The sequence below is a fragment of the Vulpes vulpes genome, chromosome 13 (genome assembly GCF_048418805.1).
Source record: "Vulpes vulpes isolate BD-2025 chromosome 13, VulVul3, whole genome shotgun sequence".
In the NCBI taxonomy this organism is placed as follows: Eukaryota; Metazoa; Chordata; class Mammalia; order Carnivora; family Canidae; genus Vulpes; species Vulpes vulpes.
In genome coordinates, this window is record NC_132792.1 from 107,246,140 (window position 1) to 107,273,822 (window position 27,683).

A 27,683-nucleotide genomic window follows, 5' to 3' on the forward strand; every position below is an offset into this window, starting at 1 on the left:
AAACATAATATGACATTTATGTCCTTTTTTTCAATTATGTCTTTAAAAAATAAATTACAAGTTTTCATAAGGAGGTTCTTGTATATATCCCTGCCATTTCCTTCTTAATCAAACTTAGATTTCCTCCTTTGTACTCATTCATATATCCTATACAGACACATACATCCTATACATATCTAGTATGAATGTCATTTACTTTTACTTTTTTATTTTCTCTCAAAGATTCCACCCAATATTTTTTAGATTCTAATTTCCTTGAGAGTTCCATCTTGACATTTTTCTGTTAGTGTAATACTTTTCTTGGAACCAGAAATGCTCTTTCTCTTTCTCTTCATTCATAGTCAGACAGTTACATTTTTCATTGTTGAAAGTTGGAGGCTTTTAACGTAACTGAAAATGAAGGTTCTTGTAACAAGATTATCACCAAACACCAAAAGGTTACTTCAGTTTTATGACCCCAGTCTCTAATCCTCCAGTTAATGTGTAGTCTCTCCTGACAATATATTTAACAAACACTTATGGAATGCCTGTGATAGGTGAGAAATGGTTCTAGGCCCTTAGGATATAAAAATGAATCAAATGTGGTCTTTAAAAGGGACACAGTCCAGCAGGGGAAAATGGATACTTTGGGATAAGTTTCGGGTTTATTTGAACAGCACTGTTTATTGAAATAATGCTACATAATGACAGCAAATAGACATTGTGTTCATTTGAACAGCACTATTTATTAAAATAATGCCACATAATGACAATAAAGTCTTTATTGTTCTCTTGATCATCTAGCTTAGATGAGAACTATGAAACAGTTTTTGAGCAAGTTGTTTTATGTATAAATTGGAAAAGTTTATACATACTTACAAAACTTTTATAAACTTTTTTATTGGGGGGGATCCCAGGGTGGCTCAGTGGTTTGGCACCTGTCTTCAGCCCAGGGCGTGATCCTGGAGTACCAGGATCTAGTCCCACGTCAGGCTCCCTACCTGCATGGACCCTGCTTCTCCCTCTGCCTGTGTCTCTGCCTCTCTCTCTCTCTGTGACTTTCATAAATAAATAAAAATAAAAATAAAAAAAATAAAAATAAACTTTTTATTTTTAAATAATTATAGATTGACAGGAAGTTGCAAAAATACTATGGAGAGCCCCACCTTGTTTTTCCCAGTGGCTATGTCTTACATACCTCTAATGCGATATCAAAATTAGCAAATTAACATTGGTACAATGTGTGTGTCTAGCTCTATGCCATTTTTTCACGTGTGTATACTTGCATTACCACCACAGCGATCAAAATACAGAACTATTTCATCACAATCAAGATTTACTTTTTACTACCCCATTTGAGTTGCCCACCCTCTTCTACCTCCATTATCCCTAACCCTTGGAAACCACTAATTTCTTGTCTATAACTTTGGCATTTTGAGAATGTTTTATAAATGGATTTATACAGTGTGTGAACTTTTGATATTGGCCTTTTTTTACTCAGTATGATGCTCTTGAGATACATCTAGGTTGTTACATATATTGTGCCTTTTGATTACTGAGTAGTTGTCCATGATATGGTTATACTATGATGTGTTTAACCATGTATCTATTGAAGGACAACTTGGTTTTTTGTCTGTTACAAAGAGAGCTGCTATGTACATTTTTATACAAGTTTTTGTGTGGACTACGGTTTTAATTCCTACAAATAAAAACTCGGACTGTGACTGGTAAATCACATGATAAGCGTATATTTAATTTAAAAAAATTAAATGTACATTTAGGTTATACTACATTTAGTATAAAATACTTCACCAGCAATGTATAAGGGACTGTTTCTCTATATCCTTACCAGTATTTGGAATTGTTACAAATTTTTATGTTGCCTGTTCTACTCCATGTATAATGATGTTTTGTTGTGGTCTTAATTTACATTTCTCAAAAGGCTAATGATGTTGAAAATCTTTTTATTTGCTTATTTTCCCTTCCATCTTTTTGGGTAAATTGTCTCTTTAATAACTTTTGTCTATATTCATATCAGATTGCTTAAGGTTTTTTTAGTGTTGAATTTTGAGAGCTTTTTCATATATTCTGGATACGTCCTTTCTCAGATATGTGGATTGCAAATATTTCCTCCTATTCTGTAGCTTATCCTTTTAATCTCTTAACAGGATCTTTCACAGAGCAAAAGATTTTAATTTAATGAAGTTTAATTTATCAATTTTTTTCTTATACATTATATAGAGTTTTTATCATGAATGTTGAATTTTCTCAACTCTTGTTTATGCATAAATTGATGTGATCATGTGATTTTTTAAAATTTAACCTGCTAATATGGTAGATTACATTTATTAATTTTTGAATATTGACCTAGTGTTGCATCCCTGGAAAATGAACCCCATTTGGTTATAGTGTAAATACTTTTTATTTATTACCAAATTTCATTTACTATTATTTTGTTAAGAGCATTTGCATCAATATTGGTGAGGAATTTTGGACTGTATTCTTTTTTATGCTGTCTTTGTCTAATTATGGTATCAAGGTAATACTGGTCTCATTTATTTATTTTATTCATTTCTTTATTATTTTCTTCCTTTTGCTTGCTTTGGACTTATCTTGCCCTCTTATTTTTAAATTCCTTAAGGTGGGAGCTTAGATTATTGGTTAGAGACTTTTCTTCTTTTCTGGTGGAAGCTTTTAGTGCTATACACTTCCATCTCAGGACTGTTTTAAGTATGTCTCACAAGTTTTGGTATGTTCATGTATTCACTTAGTATAATGTTCCTCTGGGTTCATCCATGGTATTGCAAATGTCAGAATTTCCTTCCTCTTATAACTGAATAATATATATATATATGTATATATATATATTTTATATGTCTTTTTCTATCCATTTATTTGTTGACAGACACAGGTTATTTCCATTACAAGTAACACTGAGAGGAACATGGGAGTACAGATATTTCTTCAAGATACTCACTTCATTTCCTTTAAATAGATACCCAGAAGTAGCATTGCTGGATCATTTGGTAGTTCTGTTTTTCATTTTCTTGAGAAATCTCCGTACTGTTTTTCATAATGGCTGTACCAACTTACATAAACACCAACAGTGTATAGGGATTCTCTTTTCTCCATATCCTGCCCAATATTTGTTACCTTTTTTTTTTTTCCTTTTTGATCAAAGCCAACCTACAGGTGTGAGGCAATATCTCACTATAGTTTTGACTTGTGTTTCTGTAACAATTAGTGATACCAAGCATCTCTTCATGTACCTATTAGTTACTCATGTGTCTTCTTTGAAAAAATGTCTTTTAAGTGCCTTGGCCAAGTTTTTAATTGGGTTATTTGGTTTCTTGCTGATGAGTTGTGTAAGTTCTGTGTATATTTAGAATGTTAACCCCTTATCACCCTTGTCATATATATATATATAATTAACCCTATGCCATATATATAATTTGCAAATATTTTCTCTTATTCTATGGGTTGCCTTTTCATTTTTATAATTTATTTCTTTTGCTATGCAGAAGCCTGTTATCTTGATGTGGTCCCACTTATTTTATTATTGTTGCCTGAGCTTTTTCCCTATGTTTTCTTCTAGTAGTTTTACAGTTTCAGGTCTTATATTTAATTCTTTAATCCAGTTCAGGTTAATTTTTCATTCTAAGTGTTTTTTGATTCAATTGTAAATAGGATTGATTTCTTAATTTCTTTTTTAAATAGTTAATTGTTAGTGTATAGAGATGCAACTGATTTTTGCATGTTGATTTTGTATCCTATAATTATAGTGAATTTGTTCATTAGTTCTAACAGTTGTTTGGTAGCATCTTCATTGTTTTTTATATATTAGATTGTGTCATCTACAAAGAGAGACAATTTTACTTTTCTTTCTGATTGGAGTATCTTTTATTTCTTTTTCTTACCTAATTACCCAGGCTGGCACTTCCAGTATTACGTTGAATAAAAGTGGCAAGAATGATATCCTTGTCTTGTTCCTGATCTTAAAGGGAAAGTTTTCAACCTTTCATCATTGAATATGATGTTAGTAGTGGGCTTATGGTATATGGCCCTTGATCATGTTGAGTTATATAGTCTTTCTATACTCAATTTCCTGAGAGCTTTTATCAAAAAAGGATGTTGAATTGTGCCAAAGGCTTTTCCTGCGTTTATTGAGATAATCATATGATTTTTATCTCTTATTTTATTAATGTGGTAAATTCTTTTCGATAGTATTTTGTTGAGAATTTTTTTCATCTATATTCATTAGAGATAATGACTTTTTATTTTTCTCATAGTGTCCTTAACTGGCTTTAGTATCAGGCTAATGCTGCCTTATAGAATGAGTTTGGGAGTGTTCCTTACTATTAAATTTTTTGAAAGAATTTTATTTCATTTTATTTGTAAAGATTTATGTATTTTATTTGAGAGAGAGAGAGAGCGTGAGCACAGGTTGATGGGACAGAGAGAGGGAGAATCTTTAGACTCTGTTCTACACTCAGAGCCCCACACAGGACTCAATCTTATGACCCTAAGTTCATGACCTGAGCCAAAACCTTAGTCAGATACTTAACCAGCTGCACCACCCAGTACCTCTGGAAAAATGTTAGAAGGATTTGCATTAATTCTTTTTTAATGTTTAGTAGAATTCACCATGAAACCCTCCAATCCTGGATTTTTCTTTGTTGGAAGGTTCTTGGTCACTAATTTAATCTCCTTAGTCACTTTTGGTCTGAAGATTTTCTGTTTCATCATAATTAAGTCTTGGTAGTTTGTATATTCCTAGGAATTTATCATAGATTCTTCTAAGTTATCCAATATTTTGACATATAATTATTTATAGTAGACTCTTATGATCCTTTGTAGTTCTGTGGTATTAGTTATAAAGTCTTCTCTTTCATTTCTGATTTTATTTCAGTCTTTGCTCTTTTTCTCTTCTTAGTCTAAGTTTGTTAATTTTGTTTATTCTTTAAAAAAACAGCTTTTAGTTTCAATAACCTTTTCTATTATTATTCTGGTCTCTATTTCTGCTCTGGTCATTGTTATTATCTTCAGCTAACTTTCGCCTTAGTTTGTTTTTCTTTTGGGGGGTGTTTTGAGGTGTAAATGTAGGTTGTTTAAGATCTTTCTTTTTTCTTTAATGTAGACATCACTATAAACTTCCCTCTTAGAACTGTCTTTGCTGCATTCCATAAGTTTTGGTATGTTGTGTTTCTATTTTCATTTGTTTCAAGATTCTTAATTTCCCTGTTGACTTCTTCTTTGACTCATGGTTGTTCAGAGGAGTATGTTGTTTAATTTCCACTTATTTGTGAATTTTCCAGTTTTCATCCTGTTACTGACTTCTAGTTTTATACCACTGTGTTTGGAAAAGGTATGATTTCAGTCTTCTTGAATTTGTTGAGTTTTTTTGTGACCTAGCATGATCTGTACTGGAAAATGTTTACACCTGAAAAAAAATACATATTCTGCTGCTGTTGGATGAAATGTTCTACATATGTCTCTTAGGTCTGTTTTTTTTTTATTTTTATTTTTATTTATTTATGATAGTCAGAGAGAGAGAGGCAGAGACATAGGCAGAGGGAGAAGCAGGCTCCATGCACCGGGAGCCCGACGTGGGATTCTATCCCGGGTCTCCAGGATCGCGCCCTGGGCCAAAGGCAGGCGCCAAACCGCTGCGCCACCCAGGGATCCTATTAGGTCTGTTTTATATAAAGTATATTCAAGTCAAATGTTTCTGGTCACCAAGTCAAATGGTGTCCAGATGATCTATCCATTGTTGAAAGTGAAGTTTTGAAGTCATCAATTGTTATTATATTGTTGCCTATTTCTCCTTTAAAATATGTAAATATTTGCTTAATAAATTTTGGTGCCACAGTGTTAGGTACATATATATTTATAATTGCTAATATTCACTTGATTAATCAACCTTTTTATTATTAAACAGTGATTTTGTCTCTTTTTACAATTTTTACTATTGATTTTGTCTAATATAAGTGTAGTTACCCCTCCTCTCTGCATTTACATACCTTACCTATATGTCACCAACAAATATTATTAAATTTTAAGTTCCTAGAGGGTAACTAGTCTACATATTTTTCTTTGTATATTACTGTGCAGTTAGTTGCAGTTATAAGAATGTCTTTGACAATGATGGAAATGATATTGTTTTAATAGTATTTTTACCTCTTCATAGTTTTATTTCATAAATAATATATTCTACAGATTTCATTTCTAAAAATGAACCAGAGAATATTTCTAAAAGACTTATAAAAATAGGTAGAAAAGGTCACATTGAAGTTAGCATTGTTGGATATAACTTCTTACAGTTTTGGCAGAGGGAGGGCTTTTTTTTTTTTGATCCTGAGAAAAACATTGTCCAGTGAGACATAGCCCCCGTCTTTTGAATTGTCAAGATGGGAAGTAGTTGCCTCCTGTGGATGGATATATTGGGCAGGATCAGTGATACTTGGTGTTACTAGAATTGCCATTAAGACTCTGGTGATCAAAATATACTTGCTTAGAAGTGAATAGAGAGAAACTTAAAATTTCTACAGAAGAAATTTAAAATACTCCTAAAAAATCTATAATGTTGACATTTTAAATGATATTCTGACCAACTCAGTCTTCCCCAATTCCTCTTAAATAAAGAAAATTTAAGTTCCTGTAAAACTGATTTGATTTATTTTATTTTATTTACATCATCTGTGTATTTAGGAAGTATCCATTTATTTTGATAGATTGAGTTTTAATTTGAAAATGATTGCTGGAGGTCTAGCTAAAAGAATATGGTCTTCCAAGGGTTACCATTCAGTTATTAGGTTCTACAGGATTAGAAATTTTCTAAATTTACTTTTTCAGGTTAAGAACTCAAGCTGCATTTAAATCAAGAGAATTCCTTGCTGCTAAAGAGTTTACTAAACCCCAGGAACTCAATCTGGATATGAATGGGGATGACTCTGGACCAAGGTAAACCTGACTGGTGGGTGGAAAGCAAGAACATGTAGGACATAGATATTAAGGATATGTTTGGCATGTATTTATAGCTTTATATAGGTCCAGTTTTCTGACAATATGAATAAATGCATTCTCATTATAAAATTTTGAAAAATATAGGAAAGTGTAAAGAAGAAAATAAAAATCATTCAGGATCCTACCATTCAGAGATGATCCTTTGAGCCCTCTCCCCCTTTCTTTCTTTTATAATAATATATATTCTATATTGAGTAATAGGATTATGCTTATGCAGACTTTTAATTTTTGTTTTTTTCACTGGGTCCTATTTTCTAATACAATAATTTATTTTATGAAAACTTGATATTAATTCATTCAACAAATATTTATTGTATAACATGTATTTCTTTACTTCTCTTATATCATATTATTGAATAGTACTGGCTTTTGCGATTATAAATTATGCCTTGAAGAACATTTCTATGAATATTTTTTTTTACTTTATCTATGTCTTTGGTATAGATTCCTATAAATGGAACTACATACTCAAAGTATATATGAATCCTTTTAAGATTCTTGATTCACATTGCCCAGTTGCTTTTCATGAAAGTTAAATAGTGTTCATCCCAAAGCTGTTTGAGAATTCTCTTTTCATGAAATTTGAAGAATTTTTGGCCATTGTTTTTTCGAAAAAATTTTCACCCATTCCCTTTCTTCTTTCCTTTTGAATTTCATTCATAGATATATTAGACTGTTATTGAAGTCCCTGACTCTCTGGTAATTTTTTAGAATTTTTTTCTTTACTCTTCATAGTGGATAATATCTATTGTTCTGTTCTCAAATTCATCAACTCTTCTGTTATTTCTAATCTGCTGTTAAGCCCATAGAATGCTTTACTTTTATTGGATATTGGATTTTTCAGTTTCAGAATTTCCATTCAGATCTTTGTTAAAATTTCTGTTTTTCTGCTCAACTTTTCTATTTTATTCATTACAAATGTATTTTTCCTTTAAAGTGCTTACCTCCAGTTCCAACATTTGGATCACCGTGGGGTTTGTCTCCATTGATCAGCTTTTCTCTTGAGTATTGGTCATGTTTTCCTTTGTACATTTAGCAATTTTTTTTGTTTCCTGGGATTGTGAATGACTCTGGAATTCAGTTATAGTACTCTAAACAATGTTAATTTTTATGTTAGCAAACAGTTAACTTGATAGAATTCAAATTCCAAGCTCTGGTTCCCTTGAATAAGAGTGAAAATCACTGCTGAACTCTTAACTTCTTGGGATGGATGTTTGAGCCCGCTTCATTTGCATGTAGTTCAGGGGTCAGCCAGAACTGGCAGGGTTGTTAACACAGAATTTGAGGCTTTCTCTCTTTCTCTCTGACCTCTCTAGGATTTCCCCTTTCAGGTGTTCAGACTCTGTCCTCTGGTTATTAAGATTGACCTTCAGCTGAAAGCCATTAAAAAAAAAAAAAGAAAACTCCCAATGCCACTGTCTTCTTCAAGTGCTAATCCTCTTCCAGTTTCTGCTTATTTTCAGTGACTCTTCAGTGCTTCAGGTTTGGTTGTTTTTTTGTTGTTGTTATCGTTGTTTTTGTTTTTGTTTTTGTGCCTCCCAGACTTTATATTGTTAATTATGGGAGTTTGGTCCTATGGAAACCACTCATCAGTCACTGCCAGAAGCAGAACCCAAGAATTCTCAGTTCAAACAGTTCTACTATCTTATAATTTTCATAAAATACACATAATATAAAATTTACCATCTCAACCATTTTTTAGTTCACAGTTCAGTAATATTAAGTATATTCACATTGTTATGTGACCCATCTCCAGAACTTTTTTATCTTGCAAAACTGAACCTCCATACCCATCAAACTACTCCACATTTCCTCTCTCTGTGAGCACCTGGCATCCACCTTTCAACTGTCCATTTCTATCAGTTTGATTACTCTAGTTACCTCAAATAAGTAGAATCAGTATTTGTCTTTTCATGACTTGCCATAATTATTTTTTATTTAACTTTTATTACAGTTGGTATCAAGCTTATGAATAGTTTAAAAACTCAATTAGTTCAATAAGGTTTATGCAAAATAGCAGCCTCCTCTACACTGGAGCAACAGTACTCATAATTTTCACTCTGTAGATGTTTCTTTTTATATATTTCTTCTACATTTATATCCATATTTCTGAACAACGGATTTATGTAGGCATTGAGTATTAGCTTTCTGCTATGAAAGATGATGACTTAGCTCTCACAGATAACCGCGTATTTGCTTTCTCCCTTTTTTCTCACTTTTCCCTCCATATCTTTCTTCTCCTTCTCTCCCTTTTCACTTCCCTCCTACACACATGCTTTTCCCTTCCTTCTGTCTTCTCAATATAGTTGTATCAGAAGATGGTTACATTAAGACTGTATCTATTTTTTTACACAGCTGCGCCATATATTATATGATTATTCAGTTTTTATGTAATTGTTTTCTCTAGAGCTTAGAAATGCCTTATTTAATTTTCTGTGTACTCATTCATTTGTTAATTCATTCAAATATCTACAAAGGTTCCCACCAGGTGTTAGACACATTCTAAACTTTGGGGGATATAGCAGTGCACAAAACAATAATTTCTGACCTTCTGCAACTTACATTCTCATGTCTTATCATTCCCAAACTCACCCAGAAAGTATAATTCTCAGAATATATTTAGGCACATTAGTTATTCTATCATATCTTCATTGCATTCTTTTGTTTCTGTATTCCCTTCTTTCTTCTTTCTTTTTTGTTTTTTTAAGATAGCCGTTCTGAAGCCCTCTGGAATCCTACTTATATATTTACTTGCTTGCTTATGGTAGAAAAAAATATATAAAATGCTGATAAGCCAAAAGAAGAAATTAGCACATACCTATAATCTCACCATCTAAAGAAAACTTTATTACATAACTTCTAGATCTTAGTTCTTTATGATATATAATATATTATATATTTTGTTTCATATTCCATTTTTTAAAAATCAAGTATAATTAACATACAGTGTTATATTTGTTTCAGGTGTACAGTATAATAATTAAACAATTTTGTACATCACTCAGTGCTCATCAGTATAAGCATACTCTTGATCCCCTTGATCTGTTTCACCCATCCCCCTACCCACCTCCCCTCTGGTAACCATTAGTTTTTTCTGTATATTTAAGACTCTGTTTTTTGTTAGTCTCTTTTTTCTTTGGTTTATTCCTTAAATTTCACATATGAGTGAAATCATAATGGTATTTGTCTTTCTCTGTCTTACGTATTTCATTTAGCATTATATAATACCATCTAGGTTCATTTATGTTGTTGCAAATGGTAAGATCTCATTCTTTTTTATGGCTAAGTAATATTCCTGTGTGTGTGTGTGTGTGTGTGTGTGTGTGTGTGTGTGGAGTAGGAGGAGGGGGCTGGCCGAGGGCTCTTCTGGGGGGCACCTCGGCCCTCCTAAAGCCTCAGCATCTCCCCAGCACATCTAAGCATCCGGGTGGCTTTGGGAGTTCCATGCTGTCAGCCCGGCAGTCTGATGGACCACCTCGGGGTCCTGGGCTGCCAGTGCTGATGGTAGAGCTGAGATGATGTTTATTTATTCCTCTGTCCCAAACCCACAGGTCATGCTGCCTGCACCCCAGTACGGGGAAGGTTTTGTCTGAGCAGCATTCTCAGTGACTTTGATGTTGCCTTTAGACAAGGGTGGGTTCGCCTCTTGCATATGGGCTTTTTCAGAATCATTTATGAACAGAAAAGAAACGTTGAAATAAAACTTTGCTAATACTAAAAAAAAAAGTGTGTATGTATGTACCACATCTTTTTGGGTTTTTTTAAGATTTTATTTATTTATTCATGAGAGACACACAGAGAGAAAGGCAGAGGGGGACCCCCCCCCACCATACTGGAGTGACTCCAACATGAAGGACCCCCAGAGCTACCATCTGGTTATCTGCCAGTTTTTCCAGCTGCCCTCTACCCGACCCAGCACCCCCTCCCCCTTCCCAGAATTCATGACATCAAAACACCGGTTTTCCCCTTTTCCTTGAGACTCAGGAGGGCCGAAGCAACAGCCTTTTGCTTTTTCTCTCTCCCCTACCAAGGGGTGAAGGAAGGGATCCATCCTATTGTTCAGAGGCACCAGCTCCCTCCCCTAAATCAGGCTGAGAAGGAACCAGCCAGCCAGGAAGCACCTCCATGAAGGAGTCTGATGTGGGACTCGATCCTGGGACTCAGGGATCACGCTCTGGGCCAAAGGTAGGCACTCAACTGCTGAGCCACCCAGGCATCCCAACACATCTTTTTTTGTTGTTTTAATTCTAATACAGTTAACATACAGTATTGTATTAGTTTCAGATGTACAATATAACAACTCAACAATTCTATACACTAGTCCGTGTTTGTCAAGATAAGTGTATTCTTAATCCCCTTCACCTGTTTCACCTACTCACATACACAGCCACCTCCCCTCTGGTAACCCTGTCTTTGTTCTCTATAGTTAAGAGTCTGTTTTGGTGCTTATCTCCTTATTTTTCCTTTTCATTTGTTTTGTTTCTTAAATTCCACATATGAGTGAAATCACATGGTATTTCTCTTTCTCTGAGGGACTTAGATCACTTAGCATAATACTCTCTAGATCCATCCATGTTGTTGCAATGGCAAGATTTCATTCTTTTTATGGCTGAGTAATACTCCATTATATAATGTGTACCACATCTTCTTTATCCATTCATCTATAGATGGACAATAGATTGCTTCCTTATCTTGGCTATTGTAAATAATGCTGCAATAAACACAGGAGTACATGTGTCTTTTTGAATAGGTGTTTTTATTTTTCTTGGGGTAAATGCCCAATAGTGGAATTACTGAATTATTTGGTAATTCTAATTTTAATACTTTGAAGAAACTCCATGCTTTTTTTTACAATGGCTCTACCAATTTGCATTCCCACTGATGGTACATGGGGTCCTTTTTCTCTGTGTCTTAGCCAGTACATGTTATTTCTTATATTTTTTTATTTGAGCCATTCTGACAGGTGTGAGGTGATATCACATTGGTTTTGATTTCCATTTCCCTGATTAGTGTTGTTGAACATCTTTTCATGTATCTATTGGCCATATGTATGTCTTCTTTGAAAAAATGTCTATTCAAGTTTATCCAAGTTTTAATCAGATTATTCAGATTTTTGGTATCAATTTCTGTAAGTTCTTTATATATTTTGGATAATGATAATATATTTTGGATTTATACATTATATGTGGATTTATATATATTATGTATTATATATATGGATTTTTAAATATATCTTTATATTATATATGGGTTTATATAGATTTTTATATATTATATTATATATATGGATTTATATATATTTATACATATGAATTTATACATTTTGGATAATGGAATGCTTATATGGTTTTCTTTCTTTTGTTAATGGTGTATCACATTGGTTGACTTGTGACTTTGAATCATTCTTACATCCTGGAATAAAGCCTGCTTTATAGTGGTAAATGATTTTTTAATGTAATGTTGGATTTGGTTTACTAATATTTTGTTGAGGATTTTTCCATCTATATTTATCTATATTGACCTATATTGACCTTTGGCTTTAGTTTTTGGGTTTTGGGAGGGGGGGTTTGGGGGGTTTTTTGTTTTTTGTTTTTTTGGGTTTTTTGGTTTCTTATAGCATCTTTATCTGGTTTGGGTATCAGGGTAATGCTGGCCCATGAATATGGAAGCTTTCCTTCCTCTTCTGTTTCTTGGAATGGTTTGAGAAGAACAAATATTAACTTTTCTTTAAATGTTTGGTAGAATTCATCTGTGAAGCCATTTGGTCCTGGACTTTTGTTTGTTTGGAGTTTTTTGATTACTGACTCAATTTCATTGCTAGTCATTACTCGGCTCAACTTTTCTAGTTCTGATTCAGTTTTGAAAGGTTATATGTTTCTAGGAATGTATCTATTTCTTCTAGATGTCCAGTTTGTTAGCATATAGTTTTTTCATTATATGCTTTGATAAATCCTTTGTATTTCTGTGATTTGGGTTGTTATTTCCTCTTCCTTCATTTCTGATTTTACTCATAGCTCCTAGTTTCATTCATCTGGTCTGTTGTTTCTTTAGTCTCTATTTCATTTATTTCTGTTATAATCTTTACCATTTCCTTCCTTCTACTGGCTTTGGGTTTTGTTTGGTCTTATTTTTCTAGCTCCTTTAGATGTAAGGTTCAGTTATGTGAGACTTTTCTTGTTTCTTGAGATTGGCCTGTATTATAATCTTCCCTCTTAGAACAGCTTTAGCTATATCCCAAAGATTTTGGGCTGTTGTGCTTTCATTTTCATTTGTCCTCATGTATTTTTGATTTCCTCTTTGATTTCCTGGTTCACCCATTCACTGTTTAGTAGCATGTTATTTTTCCTCCATGTATTTGTGTTCTTTTTTATTTTTGCTTATGACTGATTTCTAGTTTCATGTTGTTGTGGTCAAAAAAGATATGAGATATGATTTCAGGTTTTTTTAATATATTGAGACTTGTTTTTTGGTGTAATGTAATCTATTCTGGAGAATGTTCCATGCATACTTGAAAAGAATGTATATTCTCTGGGGATGGAATAGTCTTTTTTTTTTTTTTTAGGATTTTAATTTATTTATTTGAGAGAGCATGAGCGAAGTAGGGAGAGGGAGATAGAAGGAGAGGGAGCTGCAGTCTCCCCACTGAGCAGTAGCTGACACGAGGCTCAATGCCAGAACCCTGAGATCATGACCTGATCCAAAGGCACTTAACTAACTGAGCCACCCAGGCGCCCCACAATGATATGTGTTAGCACACTGATGTGTATCCTTTATTAAAGAAATAAACCTTTCTTTATTTTTACATATATATACAACATCTATAAGTATTTGAGATAAAACTGAATACATTACTTGTTTATTCCCCCCCCCCCCCACTTAACAGTACTTAATAGCCATCTATCAGATTTTTAGATATAGAACTGTGGTAGGTAGAATAATTGCTCTCCAAAGATGTCTGTGCTCTAATCACTGGAACTTCTCTATATGTTACCTTACATGGCAAAAGGACTTTGCAGGTATGCCCAAGAGAACAGATTTTGAGACAAGGAGATTATCCTGGATTATCTGGGTGGGCTCAGTCTAATTACAAGTCCTAAAAAGTGAAGAACCTTTTCTTGCTGGGTCTGAGAGATGAGAGGGAAGGAGGAGCAAAAATTCCAAGAATGAAAGTGACTTAACCTGTCATTGCTAGCTTTGAAAATGGAGGAAGGAGGTCATAAGCCAAGGAATGTAAGTAGCTTCTAGAAGCTTGAGACAGTCCTCAGCTGACAGCCAGCAAGGAAATGGGTAGTCCTCTGACTACCAGGGACTGAATTCTGCCAACAATCCAAATGAACAAGGAAACATCCTCTCCTAGAGCTTCCGGAAAGGAACTAGTCCTGCCCACATCTCACTATTAGTCCAGTGAAGCCTTTGTCAGACTTCTGACCTACACAACTGTAGAATAATAGATTTGTGTTGTTGAAGCCACTAAATTTGTGATAACTCATTATAGCAGCAATAGAAAACTAATACAAATACTAACTTGTTTTTTATAAAAGCATATTAGACTGTTTTTGTATATACTGTTACTTACCTAGTACTTCTTTTGTTGGACATTTAAGTTGTGTCAAGTTCTTTTTTTTAAAGATTGTATTTATTTATTCATGAGAGACAGAGACATAGGCAGAGTGAGAAGCAGGCTCCTCACAGGGAGCCCGATGTGGGACTCAATGCCAGAACACTGAGATCATGCCCTGAGCCAAAGACAGACGCTCAACTATTGAGCCACCCAGGCGTCCCTCAAGTTCTTTACTACATGCACAAGGCTATAACAAGCATGACTGTACTTATATTCTTACATTCTAGTAATTGTATTTTTTTAGAATAAATTCCCCAAAATGATTGTCGAAGGCTATTCTTCCATAAAAATATTTTGATATAAATTATAGTTACAAATTAAAAAGTCCATGCCAATTTTCTGTTCCAAAAGGTTGTAGCATTTCATAGTCCAGCTTGCATTTATGAGTTTTCATCACTCCTGTTCAGGTAAGCATAGAGAACGCTTTATAAACTAGCACTCCAATCTGACATGGGGGTGGTTTAAAAGTTTAGGTGCAGGACACCTGGGTGGCTCAGTGGTTGAGTGTCTGCCTCCGGCTCAGGGCATGGTCCCGGAGTCCCAGGATCAAGTTCCAGGATTGAGTCCCGCATGGAGCTCCCCACAGGGATCATGCTTCTCCCTCACCCTATGTCTCTGCCTCTCTCTGTGTGTCTCTCATGAAAAAATAAATAAAATCTTTAAAAAAGAAGAAAAAGTTTAGGTGCTTCTGGGCATGCATGTCCTACATTCCAATTATGATGAAAATAATAAGACTATACACTGCTTCCAAAAGAGTATTTCCTAATATGCCTTTTATCATAACATAGACCTTTTAAGATGTTAATCTACATTGTAAGAGTTTGAATAAACTCTGGCAGCTGCTTCCAAAATCTGACAATCTTTGGAAAGCCAAGAATTTTTACTCCATAGCACTTAAATTATTTAATCTAATGTGAGATTCAAAGAAGTAAAGGCAATAAATTCATCTGTCCTTTTGATTCAGTTGGCGAGGAAAATGATATTGTCTCCACTAACCCCAAAAAGAGGTAGAGATGGGTCAAGGGAGAATAATATAATTTGAGCAGCCTTTGCAGAATGATTTAAATAAAAATGTCTGTTGATTTCAGAAAATGTAATCAAAAATCTTTATGGGAAATGACCTTCTTTCTACCTTGCAGGCTTTGATTTTGCCTGTAGAACTCCCTAGATAAAATTTAACTTTAAGCTAAATTTTGTTTATTTGGAAATTTAAATTATCTTAGCATTAAAAATGTGTATTTAAAATATTAAACTTACTCAAGTGAGGCATTAAGAATTTGGAACTAAAATAAATGAGATAATGAGGAAGTGAAAAACATATTTTTTATAATTAACAGCTCATTTTGAGTTAATTATATACAATTACCAAAATCTAATTGCAATTTATTTTCTATTATCTGTGGGAAGAATCACAGGCAAGGGAGCTTACATTGCTGCCTTCCTGCATAAATGCTATAGAATGAAAATAAATAATATGCGAGGCCTTAATGACAAATAAGAGCAAATAGTAGAGCACAGCTGAGCCAAACCATTGGAAGATAATTATCACATGAAAGATGATAATAACCTAAAAAAATCACAAGAACTCTGATTACTTATAGGTTTTCTGGTTTGTTTCTTAGTTAGTTTGATATCTGTTTGTTGTCTTTAGAGATGACCTTTATAAATTAACATTAGTTCTATAATCCTACAGATTTCAAAAAATCTGACCATTTTTGAATTTTATATAATACTGAGCAACAAAAATTTTTATTAAATATTTATTATTATTTTTAAAAACTGGCTCACCAAGTACTACAGGAAATATACAGAATCCCCTACCATCAAGTACTCTAATAGTAGAGTAAGGCAAGTATCCCAATATTTATCATCTATTGGATAATATATGAAATACAAAGAAATGAAAAAAAAGGTTTTTGGAAGTTGTAATATCTGAAATAAGCCCTAAAAGATAGGATAGAATTTGATGGGTTAGAGGTATCTAGGAGTGAGTCCGTGTGTATGTGTGTTTCATGGGGGTGAATCCATGTGGAATCTGAGTAAAGGAAGAAAATCACATAGTATGTGAAGGACACAGCAGGAAGTATTCTTTAGTTTTACCAGAAGTATAAGGGGAAATGAAACTAAAGATTAAAATCATAAATTAGGTTAGGTTATGAATGGGTTTAAATATCAGGGCAAAGGTTTTAGACCTGTGTGATTGGAAGAATAAAAAAATTAGGAAAAAGAACTGATTTTGTGATAAAGATGATTAATTTTATTTTAAAGGCCATTGAAATGAGGGTCAAGAATACCAGGTTTTAGTCTTTCCAAAAATTAGCCATGTGACTTTAAAGATAATACTATGTTCCTCAGTCTCCTTGCCTGTAAATGAGAGAGTTCAACTAGATTTTTTATTGAGTTTCTTCCATCTCTAACATGATTATCTAATTATTAAACAGGTTTATTTCCAAGCCAAGGTACCTAGTATATATGTAGAAATTTGAATCTAAATCTCCAAGAGAAATTGAAATTAGAGGTTTCAATTTGGGAGTCATCTAGACTGGTGTTGCCAATGGGTGTTAATTTCTGAGAAAACAATGGTATTAACAGATGGGTATTAATTTCTGAGAAAAAATTCAGAGATGAAAACAGTACCTTAGAAAATGGCTAGGTGCGGGAGTCTAAAAAAACAAGAGTGGCAATCTAAACAGTTGTCAAAGAAGCAGGCTGGTGCTGTGTCATGGAAACAAAAGAGGAAAAGCAGAAATTTGGTTGGGAGAGTATGATTTTGGAGAGAGGAAGGACCTAAAATGTCAATAATCCTGAGAAGTGACTGGTGAAGGAAAAGATTGCAGGAAATGAATAATTGATGGAGCCCAGTCCTAAAAAAGGTAGGAAGATCAATTTTTGTCACTGGTCAACTTCTCACTTATTTGTTACAGGCTTCTCTTTCTCTGCTTGTACCTCTACCCACCCCTTCTTCCTTTTTTCTACACATTGTCCCTATGTAACCTTATCTAGGCACTTGGCTTTAAATATTATCTATATGCTGATGACTCCCAAATTTGTTTCTACAGGACTGACCTTTCCCCATAATCATTACACCACATACATCACATGGATCTTGTCTATACAAGATGTCCATTGAACTCTCTGCTAGACATTTCACACATAACAAAGCTAAAACAGAAATCTTATTTCCCTTTTGTAACCCCCACTCCATATACACCCCATCCCAGTCTTCATTTCAATAAATACAGGCTAGCCAGTCAAAACCTGCCCTTCACTTCTCTTCTTTCTTCTCTCTCCCCTTGCAAGCAATCTATAAGCATATTCTTTTATTTCTATTCTACTTCTAAAATGTATGTACTCTTCCCAACCATAGTTCAGACCTGGGCTTCTGTTAGAGAGTTGTACCCCCATAAAATTCATTTTCCACAGCAGATTGAAAGATCATTCAAAAATAGCAGTCTACCCTGGCCTAAAATTCTTCAAAGACTCCTCAATAATGTAGAATGAAATCTGAAATCTTAGATTATTCTGTCTTAGAGTATTCTACATGATCTGGCTTCTGCTTACCCCATTTCATACCACTCTGTTCTCCTTTGGAAACATTTAGTGACTCTTACTTAAAACTTAAACTTCTTACCATGACCATTAGGGGCCTTTTATGTTTTTTTTTTTCCTTGAATCTTGTGTTCCAACTACATTGGCCTTGGTCTTCTTTCAGTTTCTGGTACTTGCTGTATCATACCTATAGCTGTTTTTAGCACTCTTAATCCTGTTCTTCCTTGTATTGACTCTTTTAGATGAGAGTTTAAATATTATCTCCTTGAGAGGATACTGTCCTAATCACCTATGTAAATCATGTGTCTCTCGTTGTTCCCTGCTTCCATATTCCGAAGTCTAATATACCACTTCCCAACTCTAAGCTTCCTGAAGGCAAAGATACAACTGTCTTGTTATATATATGCCATAACATATCTTCTAAATGTTATAAAGATTATATATTCGGCATATAGTATGTGCTCGTAAGATATTGGTACAGTGGAGGTTTTAAAACCTCAATCTTAGTAAAGAACGAAGTGAGCTAATTTACTAAGAAAGGTGGCAGTATGGACAGTATTTGGGAGGAGGAAAGATATTTGGAATAATCTCAGGGGAAGGTATGATAAGTCCTAAAAAGGGATGATTAAGAAGTGTTATATCCATATTATAAAAATTCCTTCAAATTAATAAGGTAAACTATCCTAAGAAGCAACTCTCAGAAGAGTAAACCCAAACAGCCACACATATATAAAACTTCACAACTAATCTTGGGAAAATAAAATTTTAAAGCAATGAAAACAGATGAAAGACCAAATGTGATACAAGAATCCATCAAAATCCTAGAAGAGAATACAGGCAGCAAGCTCTTTGACCTTGACCGCAACAACTTCCGGCTAGACATGTCTCCAAAGGCAAGGGGAACAAAGGCAAAAATGAGCTATTGTGACTTCATCAAGATAAAAACTTTTGCACAACAAAGGAAACAATATACAAAACCAAACACAAGCTACAGAATGAGAGAAGATATTTGCAAATGACATATCAGATAAAGGGTTAATATCCAAAATCTATAAAGAACTTATCAAATTCAACATCCAAAGAACAAATAATCCAGTTAAGAAACGGGCAGAAGACGTGAACAGACATTTCTCTAAGGAAGACATGAATACATGGCCAGTAGACACATGAAAAATGCTTAACATCATTGGCATCAGGGAGACACCAATCAAAACCTCAGTAACATACCACCCCACACCAGTCAGAATGGCTAAAATTAACAAGTCAGGAAATGACAAATGTTGGCGAGGATATGGAGAAAGGGGAACCCTCTTACACTGCTGGTGGGAATGCAAGCTGGTGCAACCACACTGCTGTTGGGAATGCAAGCTGGTGCAACCACTCTGGAAGACAGTATAGAGGTTCCTCAAGAAGTTGAAAATTGAAGCTATCCTATGACCCAGCAATTGCACTACTAGGTATTTATCCCAAAAATACAAATATAGTGGTCCAAAGAGGCACCTGCACACCCAGCAATGTCCACAATAGCCAAACTATGGAAAGAGCCCACATACCATTGACAGATGAATGGATAAAGAAGTTATATATATATATATATATATATATATATATATATATATATATGAGAATGGAATGGAATGTATATATTCCATTATATTTTAGATAGATAGATAGATAGATAGATAGATAGATAGATAGAATGGAATATTACTCAGCCATCCAAAAAAAATGAAATCTTGCCATTTGCAATGATGTAAAGAGAACTAGAAAGTATTACACTAAGCAAAATAAGTCAATCAGAGAAAGACAATTATAAGATTTCACTCATGTGGAATTTAAGAAACAAAACAGAGGAACATAGAGGAAGGGAGGGAAAAATAAAATAAGACAAAATCAAAGAGGGAAACAAACCATAAGAGACTCTTAATCATAGGAGACAAACTCAGAGTTGCTGGAGGGGAAGAGAGTAGGGGGTAGAGTAACTGGGTGATGGGCATTAAGGAAGACACATGATGTAATGAGCATTGGGTATTATATATAATTGATGAATCACTGAACTCTACTTCTGAAATTTTTTGTGTGTGTGTACACACTTAGTTTTATTGTAACAAAGCAACTTGTACACTTTTAACGTTTAAAACTGAGCATCTTTCCTTTCCAGTGAAACAAAAAGAAAATTTAAAAATAAACAGGAACAAAATTACAATAGAGAATGTCAATTCGAAATAAGATCCTACAGGTTCTGCTGATTCTCCCATCGAGTGGCAGGACTCAAGTCATCATTAGGAGAGTTTTATTTTAAAAGTGTCATCTTAAACTGCAAGGATGTCCGTTAAACATCGCAATTAAACATGCCAAAGGAGAAGCCATGTTGTCAAAATGCCCACTTAACCCACCCAAACATCTCAAACCCACCCTTTGCTGACCTTCTATAACCCCATTTTTTAAGTTGTTTTTTCTTTTTTTAAACAAGAGAAAGTAGACAGGTACATGTTGGTAAATGCTAACTGTCCATATTCACATAGAGACACAGTGTAATCTCTGAGCCCAAAATACAGAGAAAGGAGGAAAAAAGCTAGAATTCTATGCACTACTACACAGGGGCCTAGCACCCTCCAGCTTCCAGCAGAGCTAAGGGAGCAGAAGGTTTTTCTTTTTTCCCACAGAGCACAGTAGTGTTGATTCCATAAAGTTTTTGTTGAGACAGGAAGGAATAAAAATGAATTTGGAACAGAAAGGGGTAGAGATTCTTTTCCCGCTGTATTCTGCTCAAAGTATTTCCCCAAAAAATAAGTTGAGAACAATGGTATAAAGGGAGAGAAAAGAGACTTCAAAAAACAGGGCGAATGAGCACAAGAGGGGGAGGGAGGGAGACGCAACTTGCTCCCAGGGACTGGAGAAAATTAAAAAAGGAAGGTTGGAATCCGTCAGTGTTCCATTAGTCATCTTCTCCTTCATTCTCCTCTCCTTCCTCCCCCTCATCATCATCTTCATCTTCTTCACCTTCATCTTCATCTCCTTCTTCATCAATATCTTCCAATCCTTCTTCTTCTTCATCATCATCTTCTTCTCCTTCTCCTTCTTCATCATCCATATCAGGAACCAAGTAGTACTGTAATGGATTTGGCCAAATATCATCTTTGATGACCTCTCCTAACTCATCTGCACCTGCATCAGAATGGTCAGTAAACCAGGTGAAGAGGCTCTCTGGTTCCTCGTGCTGTCTCTTTCTGCTGGCTTTATTCTGTGTTTGACTTGAACATTTCGTCAAATCCTTTCCAGATTTCCATTTTTTGATTTCAGTGGACTTTGACGATGGATCACCACTCTCATTCAGATGAAATTCTTTGGAGAGAACTTTATTTTCGAAGTAAGGGTTTTCATCAAAATAAAAATCTATTCTGTAACCTGATTTAATATCTTCAAATTCTATCACTTTGACTCTTGTCAAATAATGCAGCGCCTCTTCATCCTCCTCCCCAAGCAGTGCAGACACTTGTGGATGGTTGACAAATGTTGTTACCCAAAAATTGGGGATTTTGGCGATCAATTCCGACCTCTTCTGAAAAAATGGTTGGCGGAGTTTGTTATATTTCTGTTCTACTTTCAAAATCTCCTCACTGGCTTGTTCATTAAGTCTGTCTATTTCATTTTGTACTTCATCAATATGTTCAATTGCTTCTTGCTGTTCTTTTTCTCCCTTCGGCAAGTGCTGAGAGGTCAACGTCTCCTCTGGCTTGGGGGCCGGAGGCAGCCTTGGTTTCTTCGTTTGAGGTGCGAGCGAGGACTGGCGCTTAGGGGCCATGCTGTGAGGAAACTTCACGAAAGTGGGAGAGGGGCACATCAGGAAGAAATAATAATACAACATGACTGATTAACATGCATGGGGATCTCTGCTGTCTATCTTAGACATGCTAGAAATCATCTATAAAATTGTAAAATTGGGCTTAAAGACATCCCATTATAAAGCATAACTAAAGTAAAATGAGAAAAAAAAGGTTTGCTTTTAATTAAATGTCACATAGCTTCAGTAATAGAGAAATTTTCAGGGATTGGATAGTGATCTTCCTATTATTTCTCAAATTCTTTTGAGCCATAAAAAAAAGAAAAATAAAACCTGTTTCCTTTTACTTTCTTCTAGTTTCACATTTCATTCTTTTAATCATTTACCTTTTTGATAAATACAAAAATCATCACTTAAACATAGAATTACCATATGACCCAGCAATTCCACTCCTCGGTAACATTCATCTACACAAAGACTTCTATGTGAAGGCTCACAGGAGTATTATTCGTAACAGCCAAAAAGTGGAAATAACCCAAATGTCTAGCAACTGATGAATGGATAAACAAAATATCATATATCCATACAATGGAATATTTGACAATGTAAAGGAACAAAGTACTAATACATTCTACAATGTGGATGAACTTAGAAAACAAGCTAACTGAAAAAAGGCCTCATGAAGGATTGTGAATTATATCTTCCATTTATATGAAATGTCCAGAAATGGCAAGTCTATAGTTAAAGGATATAAATTCCTGATCACCTAGTGCAGGGAGTGGAGAATAAGGAGCACCTGCAAATGAGCATGAGCTTTCTTTTGGAGATGTTAGAATTATTATAAAATTAGTTTGTGGTGTACAACTTTAAACTTGCTGAGAATTACTGTAATTGGGTAAATTTATAGTATATAAATTTATCTCACTATAAATTTAAATTTTTTCCTCTATTTTTAATATTGTTCCATATTGAAAATAAATAGAACTAAGAACAAAAGAAATGTTACAAAACTTTGCATGCTCTCAGACCATTCCAGCCTTCTTCCTCAAGATTTTTCTGCCCACATACCCCTTCCTCAAGTTGGTAATTGCTTTTTTAAACTTAATTCTCCCAGATGACATCCTATTCTATATTCATGATAGATATAATACTAAGACAAGTAGTAGCAAATACTCAAATCCTATTTATGAGACTTATGTCCTGGTGAATGATAATTTGATTTTTAAAAGCTGTATAAAACCAACAATTTTTAAAAGATAAATTGGTGATAAATATAATTTATGAAATCAACTTTTCTGTTTTCTTCATTTTAAGCAATAAAGGAGATGGCAGGACTTCACCAGTCTGGTGCCTCTTCTGTCCATGCCTGAGCTTGATCTTGTATAGTTTTCAGGAGCAAAGTTTCTTCTTACATTCCATACTGCAGCAACTTCCTTCTCTACCCTTGCCACAAACACTGTTTTCTTTTTTTAAAGATTTTATGTATGTATGTATGTATATATGTATGTATGTATATGTATGTATGTATGTGTGTGTGTATGTATGTATTTCAGAGAGAGAGGGCAGTGGGAGGACCAAAGGGAGAGGGACAAGCAGACTCCAAGCTGAGCATGGAGCCTGACACAGCGCTTGATACCATGGTCCTGAGATCATGACCTAAGCCGAAGTCCAGACTCAGACACTCAACTAACACCCCCACAAACACTGGTTTTTAAATGATGACGAATAGACTAAAACATAAGGCTACTTAAGGTTTTCTCAAGCTATTGTCTACACATGCTCTGTTACTTTGCATATTGATGGCACTTAAATAGGAAAAGACAAGCCACTGTCCCCTTTTATGTGATATGGCATATCCTTAGAATTACCTTCTTCATGTAAAAATCTACATGTTCTGACTCTGGATAATTTTTTAATTATATTTGTCATCTTAGTATGTAGTGGGTTTGTGGGATAAATATTTTCTAAGATGGCAATTCATAGATTTTTCAGGCTATTAGATTATTTGGCTACATCATTTTCCTAGGGTCTGATTTATATGTATATGGGACGGGGGGTAGAGAGCATCATCTACAGAAATTAGAGTAATTGGCTAAAGAATACTGCTGCTACCACTGGTTAAATACAAGGAACTGGATAATAAATTGTGTAATCAGTTACATTTTATATGCTTTACACAAATAGAATTGTGGTGGTTTTTAGCCTTCACTTTAACAAACACACAAATCTTTGTAAAAGTAATTTTCTTCCCAGACAACATTAGTTGGATTGGGGAATTGGAAGTTTCATTGCCACTTGAGTCAGCTTACTTTGATAACCTCATTCCCAGATTTATTTGGAATAAGAGCAGTTTGATTTCTATTTAGACAGTGACTACCTATCCTGTTTCCAATCTGAAACATAAGGTTTTTTGTCCCAATTTGGAACAAGGGTGGCACCTTACATAGTGAACATTGCTTCCCAGGAGATAGAGAAAAACAATAGTCTCTGAGGTTCAGCTGGTTAAAAAGTATCATTTATTTGTTAACATCTGTTTTACAAGCCCCAATAAATAGAGACCAATCTAAGGCCTACAACTGCAGATTTAGGTGTCATATCAAATCTTTGGTAGTATCCAAAGGACTGTTTCTGGACCTCATTGATATGTCCAAGTCTTGATTCCTTTTTTCTTTCTGCAAGCATGTAAGATTTTTATTTGAAAGGAATTTGTAAACATTTCTATATACATTTATACAACTAAAGTATTTGTACATACAATTATTTTGCAGGGGCAAGAAGGAGTAAGACAAAATGGATGCTAGCCAAAAACATTTTCCAAAAATGCCATATTGTCATAAGATTTTTATATGCCTATAAAAGGGTGGAGGCAGCAAAGTTAGGTCAGTTTTTTATTTTTGTTTTCAGAAGTCCTGAAAGTTATCTCTGAAAGGATATGCAATTTTTCGTTGCCATAAACAATTTTTATTTTTAATTAGCAATAGCTTCAAATGCCTTTTCTGACTTCCTGGATATAGTTTAAAAATTGATTTTTTGGTTTCAAGACAATGGAATACACAAAGGATAATCACAAAAAAACACAAAGGTTTTAAAAAGAAGTTCATTCTTTTATTTGTAGAAGTATGTATGTAGGGACTTCCTGGGTAGATAGAGTAACTAGAGCTTTGTTTGAAGTTAAGATGAAAAGAAACAATGACTGTGTTTCTGAGCATACGTTTTGATCATAAAGTGTCTGAGGATATGGTTGTGATCTTGATTAGCCCATGGTTTGTTACAGGTAGTTGCCTGTCTCAGAAGGACTGGCTATTACATATGAAACAGTGCTAATTTTTGATAATCCTACAGAGAAAATTTCATATTAAACTCAACTCATTTGTTTTTCACATTGCTCCTGTGGTGAAGAGGATTGATTTCTGTGTTGCTTTTGCTATTTGGCATTTTCTCCTTTGGTAAACAGTGTGTGCCAGCTTTAATCGTTTAACCTTGAATCTGAGCCCTGGGCTATTTGTTGGAAAGAGAATCTTTCTTTGTTATATCATGTGACATGGTGAAGGACTGCATTAGTTAGGGTCAACCAGAGAATAGAATCAGTAGGAGATATGTATTATGAGATGTATTGCAAGGAATAGGCTTATGCTAAGCAAGTGTGAAGTCCATAAGGCAGGCTGTCAGGAAGATCAGGTTGAAACTCTTAGGTACAGGCAGAAGCTGCTGTCCACAGAGGGATTTCTTCTTTTTCAGGGTAGCCTCAGCTCTGCCTCTAAGACTTTTCAAGAAATTGAATCAGGCCCATCCAAATTCCCTAAGATATTATGGATTTTAAGCAATCTGTGAAATACCTTCACAGCAATCCCTGGATTAGTGTTTGATTGGTTAACTGGGTAATGTAGCCTGGCCAGGTTGACACATTAAAAAAGACCATCAAAGGACACCTGGGTGGCTCAGTGGTTGAGCATCTGCCTTCGGCCCAGAGCTGATCCCAGGGTCCTGGGATGGAGTCCCACATCAGGCTCCCTGCATGGAGCCTGTTCTCCCTCTGCCTTGTCTCTGCCCCCCAGTGTGTATCTCTCATGGATAAATAAATAAAATCTTAAAAAAAAAAAAAAGACCATCACAGTGCACCTGGCGTCAGCTTGGCACCCATACATGTCTCCTTAAACCATACTTAATCTCCAAATAAAGATAAGAGAGGCATACTTCCATCTAACGTGATAGTTATCTCACAAAGAGCTGAAAACATACGAACCCATCCCCAAAGGAGGATGAGAAGTCTTTGGGTGATGATCATTGTTCTTGATATCCTATAGTTTTAATGCTGTGATGTAACATAAAGGATGAGAGGAAAGAAAACAAATTTAGTTAATATACATATACAAACATACTCTAACAAAGTAAGGAAGAAATATTAGTCTTCATCTCTGCACCTGACTACATGGCTATACCTGGTATTTATAACTACTTTTTTTCTGGTACCTACTCCGTATTCCTTTTGCCGTCAGGAAACATTTCAGCTGGTCATGGATCTTTGTCCAGTAAGGTGACCCAAGACTTCATTTCTGAGAGGGCCGGCCTTTAGCATCATGACTGAAATGTATTGTCGGAGCTTCCCATTGACTTTAATCAGAGGACACAATACTAAGAGATACCCTAAGGGATTTCTTACATTCCTGACACCCTCTTCCTTATCTCCATTGCATAGTAGCAACCCATTTCCCTCTCAGATCAATAACCCTAGTATATATAGTTACCTTCTTATTTGGTTGTTGATTCAGAACCATAAAGAGCCCAAAGTAACAACATGGCATGTAAACTTCCAGTTCAATGGAATCACTGTTATATCTCCTGGTAGAAAGATTCCTCCTTTGGAATGACTCCTAAGCCAACAAATTCTAAGATCCTGGGGAATGGAAGCAAAAATTTGCTAATAGGTCACTCAGGGAAATAGTGAGTAGAGCCAATCCCATCTCCAACCTTTCTTTTTTGGATTTATGAAGCCTAGCTATGGAGAAATAGTACCATATATTGGGCACTGATTCAGAGTGGATTTAGAGCATCCTGGAGGACCTTTCCTGAACCCTACAAGGTATTCCTTCCTAGCTGGCACTACTGCTGAGCTTTTAAAGGTTATTTCACACACACACACACAAAAAAAAAATAAAAAATAAAAAATAAAAAAATAAAGGCTATTTTGCTGTACTATCAATGATTGCAGATATGAATGGATTCCATTAGTATGGTCCTATTGCAGTACTTCATAGCAAGTAAGTTCCTTGATCAGAGGCAATGCTGTGTAAAATATCATGGCAGTGGGTAAGGCATTCTGTAGGTCCATGGGTAGAAGCATTATGCACACAGAAGGAAAATCCATATACAGAGTAAATTTCTATTCCAGGAAGATACATGACAGCTACTAATACCATCACAGCTACTAATAGCGGATACCTACAGTCTGTCAATTGAAAAAATAATATATGGCTAGAATGAATACTATGGTAGTAGCTTAGAGTTGGAGACGTTAGTATATATTCATGTTTTTCTAATGTCTTATTCTGCTCAGGCTACCATAACCAAATGTCAAAAACTAGAAGGCTTAAACAACAGAAATTTATTTTCTCACAGTTCTGAAGCCTGAAAGTGTAAAATCAGAGTGCCAGCATATTCAGCTTATTTTGAAGGCTCTGTTGGCTTGTAGATGGCCACCTTCCCACTGGGTCCTTACATGGTAGAGAC

At 34.8% G+C, this 27,683-nt stretch overlaps 1 protein-coding gene and 1 pseudogene across 18 annotated transcripts in view; one reads left to right on the top strand and one right to left on the bottom strand.

The window, feature by feature from the left end:
- KIAA1328 (KIAA1328 ortholog) overlaps positions 1-27,683 on the top strand; it is a 348,897-nt gene that overhangs the window by 218,238 nt on the left and 102,976 nt on the right. For 12 of the 18 annotated variants that reach the window (XM_025996997.2, XM_072732240.1, XM_072732239.1 and 9 more), the window contains one exon: positions 6,832-6,939. The exons of the other annotated variants lie outside the window; for them this stretch is intronic. In XM_025996997.2, the coding sequence (XP_025852782.1) occupies positions 6,832-6,939 (108 nt within the window). The remainder of the gene's footprint in view (positions 1-6,831; positions 6,940-27,683) is intronic. 18 annotated transcript variants of the gene reach the window in all.
- On the bottom strand, positions 20,272-27,128 carry LOC112918836 (protein SET pseudogene; annotated as a pseudogene).